At 30.3% G+C, this 14,618-nt stretch overlaps 2 protein-coding genes across 2 annotated transcripts; both read right to left on the bottom strand.

Moving 5' to 3' along the window:
- Positions 1–714: 714 nt before the first annotated feature.
- Positions 715–3,808, bottom strand: LOC114394528 (protein trichome birefringence-like 19). The gene is made up of 2 exons (XM_028356134.1): positions 2,775–3,808; positions 715–1,753 (listed from the first exon to the last, which is right to left on the bottom strand). Exons 1-2 carry the CDS (start codon positions 3,684–3,686, stop codon positions 977–979), a joined length of 1,689 nt encoding a protein of 562 aa, XP_028211935.1. The 5' UTR covers positions 3,687–3,808; the 3' UTR covers positions 715–976.
- Positions 3,809–9,396: 5,588 nt separating this feature from the next.
- LOC114396480 (protein trichome birefringence-like 19) lies at positions 9,397–14,618 on the bottom strand. The gene is made up of 2 exons (XM_028358482.1): positions 13,882–14,618; positions 9,397–10,326 (listed from the first exon to the last, which is right to left on the bottom strand). Exons 1-2 carry the CDS (start codon positions 14,398–14,400, stop codon positions 9,520–9,522), a joined length of 1,326 nt encoding a protein of 441 aa, XP_028214283.1. The 5' UTR covers positions 14,401–14,618; the 3' UTR covers positions 9,397–9,519.

Below are 14,618 nucleotides of genomic sequence, written 5' to 3'. Positions count from 1 at the left end.
CACTTTCATCAAATTTTAATATTAACTTTATAAAATATCATAAAATTATATGTTCTCACTAAAAGAATAATTACTGTTTAGCGGAGATTTATATATTCTGTAACGACAAGTTTGCTATTGTTAAACGGGTTGATAGCTATCATGAGAGTTTGTTTTAAACAACACTCGGCCATGTACCATCCAGGTAAACGGATCAACATTTTTCTTCATAGTGATTCTTCATTTCGAATGAAAAATACTTGTGATTTATAATAATACAAAAATCTGATTCAATAGAGAATACTCATTATTTATAAAATAAATTCATACTTTCTCATTCCAAAATAAGTGATATTTAAATTTTTAATGTATTATTAATTATTTTTTCACTAATATCTCTAATAAGTTTCATTTTAGTTTTTTTAATATAATATTAAGATTAAGATTAATTTTATAAAACTATTATTCTTTTTAGTTTATTTTTTAAATTTTTTTATGTATGAAATAACTTAGGAAAATACTTATTTTGTAATAGAAGAAGTAAAAAAAAACATAACAATTTTAGGAAAATACTTCCATAAACTAACTTTCGGAAAGAGTGATTTTGGAAGAAAAAAAACAAGGAGGTACATTAATGAAAGAGCGAGGTAGAAGTATCAATTGCCAATGTCTTATGCCAGTTGGCCCAGCCCACATTCAAACCTGAAAGACAGCCATGTCTTACTTGCAAAGGAGTTTGGGCCTTAACACTTTCCAATTTGATAACGAAGATATAACAATGTGCAACTAGTACAATAAGATATATATGTATCCATGGTCACACATGGACCACCAAAAAACATTATTATACATGTACCCACAAATTGCTTTGCATTTTCATTAAAGAATCAACAGTCAAATATTGTAGCTAACTACATTATTATACTATGCCCATTGCAGCCCAAAGAAAATCATATGTCTATGGCAAATCTGTGATGTCTTAGACAAAACTCTGTAACTATGAAACAAAAGATTTCTTACTATGCATTTTCAACATATGGAATAAGAACTCATTCCATGTGTCAATAGGGCCAGGCAAGCACCAATGAACACAATCACTATGTGTAACATTTTGGTTCACTGCATGCCAGACATGGTTATTAGGATGTCCATCAGGCCTCCTTAACATGATTTCAGTTGTGTCCATCATCAAAAACTTCAAACCCCTCTTCCTTGCAACCTTTCTTGCTGTTCTAAACTCCTCCACTTGAGTCTTATATGTCTCAAAAATATACCCATCAAACCTCATTTGTTCCTTGCTATAAGGCCTTGTCCTCTCACAACTCCCTCCTTTATTCCACTCAGCATTCTCAAAGTGAGCAGGGGAAAATGTTCTCAAAAATGTCACCCCCCTGTACCCTTCGAGACTTGCTATGGTTCTCAATGCAGTTCTGAATGCTTTTCTGTATCCATAATAGTAACTAAGGTCTTTGATTTTTCTTCGTTCACACTTGTGGCACCCTACAATTTGTCCTTTTTCATAATACAATGCTGGCCGAAAGAACCATTGGCCAGCTGAGATAATGACAAAATCGAAGGTTTCAACCTCACTAGTCCACGACTCATCTGCCTTATCTAGATACAGTTTCGTGAGGCTGTTGTCAATATCGCTGGTTCTCACCAAAAATGGGGACCAGAGTGTCACAACCGTAAAATTGTAATCTGCATAGAACCACCTTCGGAAATATATGGGATCTGTGGCATATCTCTTGGTAATGTCCTCAGGATGAGCAACCTGAAGAGTAAATCATGGAATCATGTTATTTTTTTTTAGGATTGTGACTTTTCTTCTTATTGGAGATGATGCATGCATGTTTGTGTAATGTAATATGTACGGAACTCGTCCACAAAATGTTACTTCATAATAGCAAGTGAAAGAGAGTAAAAGTGGGACTTTTTTGTTCAACTTTGCCCCAGGGAGACACGAAGCCACTCTCTGGCTTTTATTCCTCAGAAAGGAATTAGTGTACTAGTACTTTTCTTGTTAGTTAGGAAGTAGTTTTCATGCACTACATAACAAAATAAAAAAGTAAACGTTAAAAGTAAGATAATTGGGATTGGAGAAGTTAGTCTCAAGTTGGATGAGTGGCAAGGAACTTACATGATTTGACGAGGGTAGATTTCAACTTGGGGTGAATCTGGCTGTCTCGGTTGCAAGTCAAAGACGATTATTTCAAAACACTAACATTCCTTTTAGAATTGACATATCTTAATAAATATTTTTTAACATATAAAATTATACTTTTATCATACAATTAAAGAATAAGATTAACTGTAATTGTGCCACGGTACTTAATAGATTTAAATTAACTTAATTGCTACCGTCATAAAAAATATATTTTGTGCATGATTTAAAAATAAAATAAAAACTATTTTATTTAAAAAGTCATTCTAGTGTATGATTTATAAAATTTTGAACTCTTTTACTAAGTAGTTTTTATGGTGTGTTTTTTTAATGGTATCAAAACCCTTCCTCGTGAAAATTTTATCAACAATTAAGCTTCATGAGTGGTGATGACAACATTGCAATATTTGCCAATGAACTAAACTTGAGTCTCACATCAAAAGTACGCAAATTTCATGTAGAATTAATAGGATTAATTTTGAACTCTAAAGTTACTATACCATGCTTGTAATTTTTTTAAGTGAAATATTTGAGTGTAAATAATGAGTATGATAGAAAAATCCAACATGAATTTCAGCTTTGAATAGAGGAAATAAGAACTGGTGCAATTGAATGATTAGTGATTACTTACATGACTTAGGAGGCACAACAAAGAATTCATTTGATTTCTTCCCACCGAGTCTCCAACAAAGGCCATGGACTTTCCTCTGACAAGCTCTAAGAAAAGGGTTGCATCAAAGAGTGGAAGCTCGCATTCATCGGGTTTCCACCTCCATTTCAGGAACTCTCTGTCGGGTCTCCCAAACTTCATGCAGTTTTGCTGGTCTATCATCAAATCGCAAGTCTCATTATCGTAGTAAGGTCCTTTACTGTACGGAATCCACTCTCCAGAGAAGATGTTGCATCGTTTCATTTGTGTGATGTTAAAATTCAAACTTTTTTTCGATTCATCGGAATATAAAGGTTTTGGTGAACTGGGTTCCGAAGACTCACCGGAATCCTTAAAATCCAAACTTTGTTTTGATTCATTGGAAAAGAAAAATTCAGGTGAACTGGGTTCTAAAGGCTGGACATGTTTCGATTCATTGGAATAGAAAAGTTTAGGTGAATTGTATTCTGAAGGCTCTGGAGAACCATTAATATCCAAACTCTGTTTTGAATCATTATAAAAGAAAAGTTTAGGTGAAGAACTATTAAAATCTAAACTTTTTTGGGAATCATTGGGAAAGAAAAGTTCAGGTAAAGTGGATTTTGAGAGTTCATTGGAACTGTTAAAATCCAAACTGTTTTTTGAATCATTGGAAAAGAAAAAAATAGGTGAATTGGATTGTGAAGGCTCACGAGGTTCGTTAAAATCCAAACTACTTGTGGTGGTGATGGTGGCATACATCTCAGGAGTGGAAAAATGAAACATTTTAGTAAGAGAAAATGGTAAAAAGATGATGAGCACAGTGAATGGAAGAAGAATAACAACACTCTTGAGAATATTTCCTGACGCCAACTTCCCATGCCCATTGGGAAGTCGTACGGAGGGGAGTTTCATGGTTGAGATGAAATCTGCAGCAGAAGGTTTGCTAGAACCGGCTTATTATATACATATACTTTCATGTTCATGTGTGGTAGGTGTAAAAGATAAAAACCTAGTTGAGTCGGCAACTAAATGCGCTCTATAGTGGCTTGGCATGCAATTGGCATATTGATATCATGGATTCATGATATGTCACAGTTTTGGGTATAGAGTAATCATTACAAATAATGATGTACCACGTGTTAAAAATAAATAAATAAATCTTTGTTTTCTTTGTTAAGTTAGCTAGGGATGAATATAAAACTTTTTAATTAATTTAGGATAAATTTGTAAAAAAAATTTAAAAATATAATTAATATAAAAAAATATTGTAAATGCAATTAAAAAAAATTTGATATAATAAATATAGTAGATATAAAAATATATCTAATATAGTAAATATTAAAAATAAAATTAATACAATAAATATAATAGATATAAAAAAAAATATTTAACATAGTAAATATTAAAAATATAATTATTATAATGAATATAGTAAATTTACATCATATTATAAGTTAAATACTTTGAATGAAAATTTTATCGTTTATAATGATCCTATCTAATTAAGGATATTTGTGGTCTATAAAAAAAAAATAGTATATGTAACATCCCATTATAAGCTAAAATGTTTTCTGGGTTGGACCTAAATCAGGAGAGAGAGACTCTGACGGACTCTTTGGAGTGTAGGCCTTGGGGGTCACCCAGTTTGAGTGCTCCTTTAAGCCTATGTTGATTCCATATGGTTGGAGTATTATGGCAAAACAGGGTGACCTTGACTGGTCTCCCTATGATTTTACCTAGTAAGAGTGACCTGACTTGCTAGTGTGTAGTTTGTCTTATCATGTACTCCTAAGTGTCCGACGAGGTTTTTCACTAACATGATACCACATTGCATATAGGATTGAGTCTTAGTATATATGTTGCATAACGCCTGTGTATTGATCGATATGGATTGATTTAGTGATATTGTGTTTTGATCATTGAGTACGTGAATGTCGTGAAAATGAATGAGACGTGTGTGGTGTTGTGATGTGATGTTGTGCGACGAAATGGTGAAATAACGTGAGATATGCTTAAGTAAGTTGTATTTTGTTTATATGATATTTATACCTTTATGTTGTCTGGTTTTTCTCTATTAGTTAGGAATGTGATAACTCACTTTTTGTGTGTTATCTGTGTTTGAATCCTGTTATGATCTCGAACTTTGTGTTGGTGGGAGCAGATGATTAAGTGAATGACTATGAAGAACCTTATAAGAGAGGACACGATAACACAATACTTTGATAGGATGTGACATTAGAGTATAGGTTTCTATATTAATTGCATGAAATCTTGGATGACCTTGTTTTGAGTCGAGATGATTTATTATTTATTTAGACAAGTTTTATTATGATGTTAGAAAGATGAATGTGAGCCTCTTACCCTGTTGAAAGACTTGTATTTAAATGCATTTTCAAAACTTTTAATTAATTTTGATTTCTTACTTCTTTAATTATTATTAGTACATATATGTGAGGGGTAGAGAGCGTCACAGTAAATATTTATTAATATCCAATATATTAATTTATAATAAGTATATACTATTTATATTTATTATTATTAATTAATGTATAATAATAATATTAAATATTAATAAATTAATATATATATATATATATATATTAATAAATTAACAAATATTAATAGGTCAAGCAACCTATTTAAGACTTACATTTTAGCTAGCATAATGCATAGCCTAACCTCATGACCTATTTATTAAAAAAAGGCCAGAGTTAGGCTTTTTTTAAAAAAAATTAAGTAAAAATTTCAAGCTTCATGTTTTAAAAATAAAAGCCTAGTAGGCTTGATAGGCCGAATTTTACATCATTCTTTTTCTTTTTTTTTGTATTCTTTCAAATGTTTCATATGGGTTGAATTTTTGCATAATATATTTTTGAAAAAGGATAATAAACTTTAAATGTAAATTTCAGATTGAAAATTAATCTCATAACTTATCTACATGATTGAAACTTGTAAAGATATATTAAGATCTCATTGAAGAATCAAATGTCCAATATAATTATGGTGATTAAAAAATGGAATAATAATTAAAAGAAATATTTATTTTCATTTTTATGCCTCTTGTTGATTAATACCCTGAATTATGGATTCTGATAAAAGTCTTTAAGATCTGAGTTAGTTTTTCATGCATTGTTGATTGATAACTTGAGTGATTGGCTCGTGTGTGTGTGAAACCATAACATTTGATCTTTTTGTAACGGGCAAAATATTTTGTATAAGTAAAATGGTGTGGTTCTACCATATGAACAACTGATTTTTTTTTAAGCATCAGCTGAAAGATTTCTTATGTGACAAAATACCCCAAATTAATCAATAATTTTTTCGTAAAAAATCCAAATCTATCCTAAATTAGTCAAAAAGCCAATGAATGTATAGTTTTTTTTATATATATAATCTGATATAATCCTATCACTTCTTTTTGCTTCTAGTAGTTCTGCTTAAAATGGTCCAATGTTAGCTTCTGCACATTTATTTTATGTGCATTTACAAGCTTAATGATACTTTTATTGATGTCTAATGGAGGGCATGTTTGGGTAAACTGTTTAATTAAACATTTATTTAATAAGTTTTTTATTATATGAATAAGGGTTCAAGTCATAAATTTGATCATAAAATTTATTGAAACAAACTAAAAGAATCTTTACCTATCTATCTATGTGACGTTTTAATGTGAATTTTTTTATATTAACATGTTAATAAAAGGTGTCAAAACGCAGAACAATGAACTCAAGTTCCCACTTCGCATGCATGTGCTAAACGTTAGTAGTTTCTTTTGCAGCAGTCTTTGTCGTGGTAGGAGCCAGTTAATTCCGTTCTCTTGAAGCAAAAAAGAAATAAGCATAAAGCAATCATCTTGAAAAGCCTGTGGCACTTGGCACCACCAATGAAAATACTAAACAGGATAGGTGATGGATTAAGGTGCGTGGGTGCGAAATTTTCGACATTCATTATTATTAAAAAATTTATTAACACATATATAAACAAAATAAATCGTAAAATACTTTATCGTGGATGTATTGATATGTAATAAATAATATATAAATATAATAATTGGACCACATAAAAAATTAATAATTAGAAAATATATACTAGTATTAATTAAGAAAAATAATTGTTTTTGCAATAGTTAAAAGTATGTGAGCCTCCCTCTTGCAATCACAGGTCAATTTATGTAGTTTTAGTTTCCATATGCCATTAGTATGGAATGGGTGAAGATGCGAAGTGGGTGCTTTAAGTCGAGAGAGCTTTTATTTATTTATTTATTTATTTTTTTATGCAATTGTTGAGAAAGCTATTCATATTTAATGATATGATTATTTCAAAAAAAAGTATGAACAAAAAAAGGTGTGTGGAAAAAATATAATTCATTTTTAACTTATTAAGTGGCATCAAGTTATTTAATTTGGAAACTACTTGATTTTGGAATAGAATTTTATTGAGGGGTCATAATGCAAAATTTGAATTTAATTGATAGTTAATTTTGATTAAGAATAATTAAAATTTATCTATTTTACTGTTGTTCTTAATGAAATAATGAAGAATTTAATATCATTGTAATTTTTACTAGCAGGATTTAAAAAAAGAAAATTTAAAGTATTTTAAAAGAAAATTGATGCAAAAACTTAAAGAAAAAGTTGAAGATTAAGATAGCTGATTTAGCGCGCACAGACCCAACGCGTCTCCTCTACTTTTGGTGCATGACTTATTTTATAAAATTTTTTACAACTTAGAATGATAAGTTATGATATGAATAATTACATGTTGGTAATTAAAAAACATATAGGATATAAAAAAAAAAACCAAAAAATAATATCGGCTTTTAAAAAAATTAATGTTGTTGTTTACTTATAACATTGGTTTTTCTAAAAACCAATATTGGTGAGAAAAAAATAACATATGTTTTTTTTATAAAAAGTGATATTGTTTTTTTGGTAAAACAACATCGATTTTTAAACAATCAATGTTAACGTTAATATTTTAATGTTGATAATTTTAACATTGATTAATAACTAATGTTAAAAGTCTTTAATAATTGATATAAAAAACTTATTTTTTTTAGTAGTAAGACATAAAATAGTATGAAGTGTAAAATTAGTTTAATTTAAAACCAATTTTAAAACAAATTCATTTTAAAAATAGCCTTTCAAATTGATTTTGTAAGAAAATAATTTTCAAACTGATTTAAGTTATGAAATAAGCATTGCTACACTCACAACTAATTTGAGTACAACTGAGAGCAGGTCCAAATATAAATAATGACTTTGCCTTATTGTTAATTATTATAAACAAAACTTTATAGAAAGAGGTTCATGATCCAAGTTGAGAAGAAGGTGGTGGGCTTGCCAGCATGGGAATATACAAGTCAAGCGAAAATCCAAAACGCCACCTAAGTGGTCCTCGATCGTGTCCAATATAGATAATTGTAGAACAAAATTTTGAATTTATTTATATATCTTTATTTCACCAAAATTCCAAAACACCAACATTAACCTGATCTAATTTATCTCACCAAATATTTAAAATTAATGTTGATGAATATATTTTAAATTATATAAACCTGAAAAATCTAAAAAGTCAAACTTATATATAAAGGTCATTTTAAGCAAGGTCAAAAAAATGAAGGCCTTTGGTAGACTAATAAAAAGCTTAAGACAAGATATTATAAAACATAAACTAGCAAAACCTAGCTTAATTAACCTATTTTCACTCATACCTGGAAAAGCAAAATTTAAGCTTGCTACGCATTTCCCTAGAGTGACATTCTTTTCATATTTGTACCTGTCTACTAGAAACAATAAGATGATAAAGATGTAGCAAATATAAAATATTTTGCTTTTATACGTATTTTTTGTTGCATTTCAAAGGGTTCAATCGATGACATAAAAGACAGTACAAGTGAATGCACGTTTTTGTTAAGGGGTCTTTTTCTGTATTATCAAGATCACGATAAGAAACCATCAAGCAAAGCTTGAATTTTAGCCACTTGGTTTGCTTTTGGTTGTATTAGCCTCCAAAAATTGGCACTATCAATAGTAATCGGTTGATTGCACCACTACCAGTCGATTTATGGTCCCCGTATTATTAATATTAGACTTCATACTAAAATAGTTATTTGACAAAATATATATAGACATATAAAATAAGAGGGTTATTAAATTTTTAATCTTTCAACCTTTTCATATTATAACTTTTGGTCCCTCAAAATATTTTTAATTAGTAACTTTTAGCCCTTCATTCGTTTTCTTCATCATTTTTAGTTTTTCTAAAAAAATTGTCTCTCATTTATTTTTATTTTTTTAAAAGTAATCTCAAATATAAAATAAACAAGAAACTAAAAATTGACAAAATAATAACTAATTTTGAGTAATAAAAATAAATAAGAGATTAAAAATAGAAAAAAATTAAAAGGACTAAAATTATTGACATAAAATTAAGGAAAGAATAAAAGTTCTAATTTTGAGAGACTAAAAATTGAAATTTAAAAAAGTTGAAGAATTAAAAACTTAATGTCTCTAACAAAAATTAATCATTATTATCGCTGAAGACTAAAACAAACATAAATAATAATAAAAAATAGACGTCTTTGTACCAACAAAATATATCAATGACATAAAAAAAATTATAAGCAGGGGTGAAACGAATTTGATCTCAATTAAAAAAAGATTTACAATGCACGCAAGGAAGTTTACAATTACAAGCAAGATTACGTAAAAAATTGATAAATGTATGCAATCAATTTCATTTGTCAATTTGAATGCAAATGAAGCCTCTCTTCAGCTGATCTCACACCCTCCATCTTCAACATTCCTAGTAAGAAATCGCTCCATGTGTCTATAGGCCCAGGTAAGCACCAATGCACACAATCATTGTACAGTGTCACATTTTCATTAGGCCAATGCCCATATCTACTTGGATGACCATCTGGTCTCAACAATGATGCTTGTGTGATATCAAATAGCCTATATTTCAAACCCTTCTTTCTGGCTTCTTTCTCCGCAATTTTGAACTCCTCCAATTGAATCATATAAAACTCCAAATTGAGGCCCTCTAATTGTGTCTCAGTGCTCTTAAATGGCTTAGTTCTAATGCAATTCCCACCCTCATTCCACAACCCATTCTCAAAATGAGATGGAGCAAATGTCCTAAGAAACACTGTCCCTTTGAAGTTCTCTAATCTATTGATGGCTCTAAATGCAGTCCTAAAAGCCTTTCTGTAGCCATAGTACATGGTTAAGTCAGGAACATTTTCTAAGAGGCAATAGTGGCATCCAACAATTTTTTGTTTCTCATAGAACACCATTGACCTTGTAAACCAATGTCCTCCATTGAGAATGACATGGTCAAAATCTTCAATTTGGGTTATCCATTTCTCATCTGGCTCATCAAGGTAAAGGTTGCAAAGGCCTGTTGGGCCTGGACCCTTTGCATCTGCTTCTTTGGATTTCACTAAGTGAGTTGTCCAAAAAGCAGCCATGGTGAAGTTGTAACTTGGGTACTTCCACCGCATAAAGTAGTCATCTCTTTTGTATGATACATCTATGGGCCATTCCACCTGAGAAGTTTAAAAAAAAAAATTGATTGGTGAATGCAACTTTGCTAAACAAATAAAAGTAAGGAGCAAGAATGGTCAGTGAGGTTGTTCATCAAATAAAGCATCATTTGGTACCAAACAAACTACATATGTTGTTTGTTTGAAATGTGAATTCTTGTTATTGTACAATAATTTGAGGAGATACAATATTTAACTGATATTTTTTTCGTTGGCTAACAACAACAACAATAATGTATCAAAATTTTTTATTAGCTTAAATTATATACGCTGTCTGCAAAAGAATTTTCAAACTTGAACAACTATTCAGATGCATTTAATTAAGAGTAACTAATGCTACTTTTACATAAGCTTCTCACTATAATTTTGCAACAACAAAAAAAGAGAAATATGAGATAAAATAAATAATATAATGTAGATGAACAAAAAATATACTATAAGTCGTTGCAAACTTATATGCAGTCGAGCAACAGGTCACTTCTAAAAGTTAAGTTTCAAAATCATATTCCTTTATGTGAGGAGTCCTCTCTTTCAGCCATCTTCGTACTACTATATGTACTACTTTTAAACTCCTAAACACTGTCCAAATTCTCAAATTATTCTATGTGTAACATCACTTTTAGAACCATTCCTTTTGGCCACCTTTATTATATATCTTAAGTCATGTTTTTCTAGATCTGTTCCCAGTGAAAAGATGGAAACCCTGCATGTTACAAACTCGGAGGATCCAGCTCATAGCTACATTGTTTACATGTGAACTTTTCCGCAAAAGACACACAAATGGATAGCTAATCTCATTAATAATGCATTACGCTAATGCCAATAATACATTATGACACATTCACTTTTGTATTTGGAGTAAATAAAATAATTGAGTGGTCCCATACGGTTCCTCATCTTGATTCCCTTCAAACACTAACTAATAAGAAATTTTGTCCATGCATATATGGATTTGGTTGGGCAAGCTTTAATTTGGCATTAATTTCATATTCAACCAATTAACGACTTAGTCCAATGCGAAGTCATAATATTATCAAGAGTATTTGACGTGCACAAAAGCATTTCTAGTTTTTCTTCTTTCAGAATACGTGACCTCTCAACCAGATCTATTATTTTGGTTGAGCTTCAACAATTATTGAACTCTCCAGCCAGACCACCTTTTGTTCCCTCTCTTTTTCTTATAGATAAAGTTTGATGTTACAACGTCCTTAAACCTATAATGGCAAATCTAACTGCTTGATTTTGTTAATTACCTTTGTTCTTCTGCACAAGACCCTCAATAATTTACATAACTTTAAATTATATATGCTAAAAGCTATGTAAATTTCATTCTCTTAATTTCTATCTAATTAACTAATGCATATCTACTTAAAAATATTTTTATAGAGAAATAAAGCAATTATTGTCAAAAACAATTTAGAAGGAATATTGTAAAAAGGGATGAAGACAAACTCAAAAGTGTTTTATAAAAACAACCAAACGTAGTATAATAATTTTACTATTCAAACAACCACTTTCCTAATAGCCCTACGCATATTGGTTGGAATGTCAAAAGACAATCTGACATAAAACAACAAGAAGCTGGGGCACCGAGTGTTTTCTTTTCCCCTGTGTCATTCAGGAGAAATGCTAGCTACTACTAATTACTTACCCTTTAACACGTTCTTTACATGTTAGGTACATATTATGTGTGCCATACTAAATTATTTCGAGTTTTTTATATTCTTTATTTAGTTTCTTTCATAAATTTCTCTTAATAATTAAGTTTTGACACCATCTTAATGTGAAAGCTCAATTCTCAACCATTTCTACTTTCTAGCTAGTTTGGCAGGACTTGGAACAATTATTGCAAACGGAAGTGCAAGTTGACATAGACTCTTCATAATATTCGTATAATCCAAAGCGGAGGCCAACAGAAAGAAAAATACTACTACCACCAACAGAAACTAAGTTATGTCAGAGTAGCTTCGTGCATAGGCTAATTTTGGGAGTACAACTGAGTATAGTCGAGAAATCAAAGTTTGGTATAGTAATTTTTTCGATACGAGAATTTCTTTTTTTAAATCTCGTTTTGAATTTTGGACTAATTTAAGTCTAGTTAGGTAGGTATACTTGAAGGGTCAAGAATTAGACAGACACCTTTTTTTATTTCAATATAGAATACTGGATCTCTTCTTTAGAGAAACGAAGTACTATCACTGAAGTGATAAACTTAGATGATTTTGGTGAAGGAATTTACCATCACTAATTTAAGGGTAGACACTTTCTTAATTTTATGTGGTAGAAACAGACGTGGAGGACAAGGTGCGGTGAATGTGATTGGCACATTTTCCCGAGAAAAAGATTCGATTTCCTCGGCATGCATGCATGTTACTTCCATTTGATCATTTACCTAATCCTTGAATTAGTTGAATATCATAATGGACTTAGGTGAACTAACCAGCTACAAGTAAAATGACAAGGCACATGTATTTATATTTTTCCTTGATAAAAATTTGTTCAATAAAAAAGAGATAAGAACAAAAAAAAAAGAAGAGGTATTTGATAAGATGATTGATGTGATGAAAAAATCATGATATTATAAAGTGTTATAAAATATTATTGTATGGATAACAACTCATCGTTATAAGAGTTGGGATAAAGACACTTGGGGTAAACCCAATATGTACTGATTAAGTGTATTACATAGCTTTAAAAAATAATAACGTTTAATTATCGGTGAAACTTAACAATATATATGCTGAAGATAAAGTTAAGATAGTGATTTATCGGTAATTTTGGCTAAAACCTTATTGACGTCTAATCTTCACGAGTCTACAGTCATTAGAAGAATAGTAATTATGTCTCTGTCCAAAGATTTGAAATCCCATCTACTCTACACTTCAAATTTAAAAATTTAAAAAGTTGCAAATCTTAGATTTCCATAAGTGTATTATTAATTAATTATTAAGATATTTAATATTTATGGCTCTGAATTTCAGGTAAAGTTTAGTCTTGTCATGTGATCAGATCCTAAACTAATTTTAAAGTTTATCCTAAAGTTTACAAGTTTAGTTTTTTCTTTTTAAGTATTATTTTGTCTGGTAGATGAAAAAATAATAATCTCTCAAACTAGATCAAGCGCTCAAATGAGATTCCTTCCAACAATATTATTTTAGTTCTTATTTTTAATTATTTATATAAGTTAATTAGAAAACACCGAGATAAAAATAATTCAGATTTTTAAAATTATAAATGAAAAAAATTCAAATTAAAAGATCCTTATTTAAAATAATTAAAAAAAAACCTAGCTAGCTGGTATATTATATATATATATATATATATATATATATATATATATATATATATATATATATATCAACGGATCAAAAATTGACTTCAGAGTACTCCTACCATAAGATTAAAAAAATACTAATTATGAAACAATAAAGCAAATATATTTTATAGTCGATTCAAAATGTTAAGAGAGAAAAAAGTAAAAAAAGAAAAAGTAGTTAAAGATATATAGAACCATGATGATCTAATTTTCATCGAAGTAGTAAGGCTGAAGAGAGTTACCCTTGATAAGAGGCAAATCATGGACTGCATTTGATTTCTGCCAACTGAGTCTCCAACAAATGCCATGGATTTTCCCCTCATTATCTCAAGAAACTGGAAGGGGTTGAACACAGGAAGGTCACATCCATTTGGCTTCCACTTCCACTTCATGAACTCAGAGTCTGTTCTACCATACTTCATGCAGTTTTGGTGCTCATGAATAGCCCAGCATGTTTTGTTTGTGTAGTATGGAGCCTTTGGGTTTGGGACCCATTCCCCAGTGAAAATGTCACACTTCTTTATGGAAGTTGAAGGCAAGCTTGCTGACTCATTCAGATCATCAAATGCTGATGATGGTTTCTTGGATAATTGCTTATTGCTCTTCAAAGATGATGATGAAGAAGAGTATCTAAACAAAGGGTAGGAAAGTGGTGTGACAGTGAATAACAGTACGGCAAACACTGCAAGCAAAGTCACTTTTGGGATCATTTGTTTTGGGGTGCTTTTACCAAAGAGAAGCTCTATAACTTGGAACTTCATTTTGGAAGGAGCTGAGGGAGAAAGAAGAAAGGGGTAGGGAGGAAATGGAGGAGTTTTGCTTATATAAATATCTTGTGTGTGTAAATTAACTTTAGAGAAACTTTTTCTTGTTATTATTTATTTGCATTATGATTGCAAGGACTTAAGGAAGTTTCTCCATACTCAAGGACTTTCTAAACTGGATGGCTCTCCTAGCTATAGCTAGTTACACTTAATTA

This window comes from Glycine soja, chromosome 18 (assembly GCF_004193775.1).
Source record: "Glycine soja cultivar W05 chromosome 18, ASM419377v2, whole genome shotgun sequence".
Classification (NCBI taxonomy): domain Eukaryota; kingdom Viridiplantae; phylum Streptophyta; class Magnoliopsida; order Fabales; family Fabaceae; genus Glycine; species Glycine soja.
The sequence above is the reverse complement of the archived record's forward strand: the minus strand, read 5'-3'. Positions and strand labels throughout refer to the sequence as shown.

Coding starts and splice junctions, on each gene's coding strand:
- LOC114394528 (XM_028356134.1), bottom strand. CDS start 3,686: ATGAAACTCCCCTCCGTACGACTTCCCAATGGGCATGGGAAGTTGGCG. Junction 1,754..2,774: donor TGTTGTGCCTCCTAAGTCAT/GTAAGTAATCAC, acceptor TTTACTCTTCAG/GTTGCTCATCCTGAGGACAT.
- LOC114396480 (XM_028358482.1), bottom strand. CDS start 14,400: ATGAAGTTCCAAGTTATAGAGCTTCTCTTTGGTAAAAGCACCCCAAAA. Junction 10,327..13,881: donor TGATTTGCCTCTTATCAAGG/GTAACTCTCTTC, acceptor TAAACTTCTCAG/GTGGAATGGCCCATAGATGT.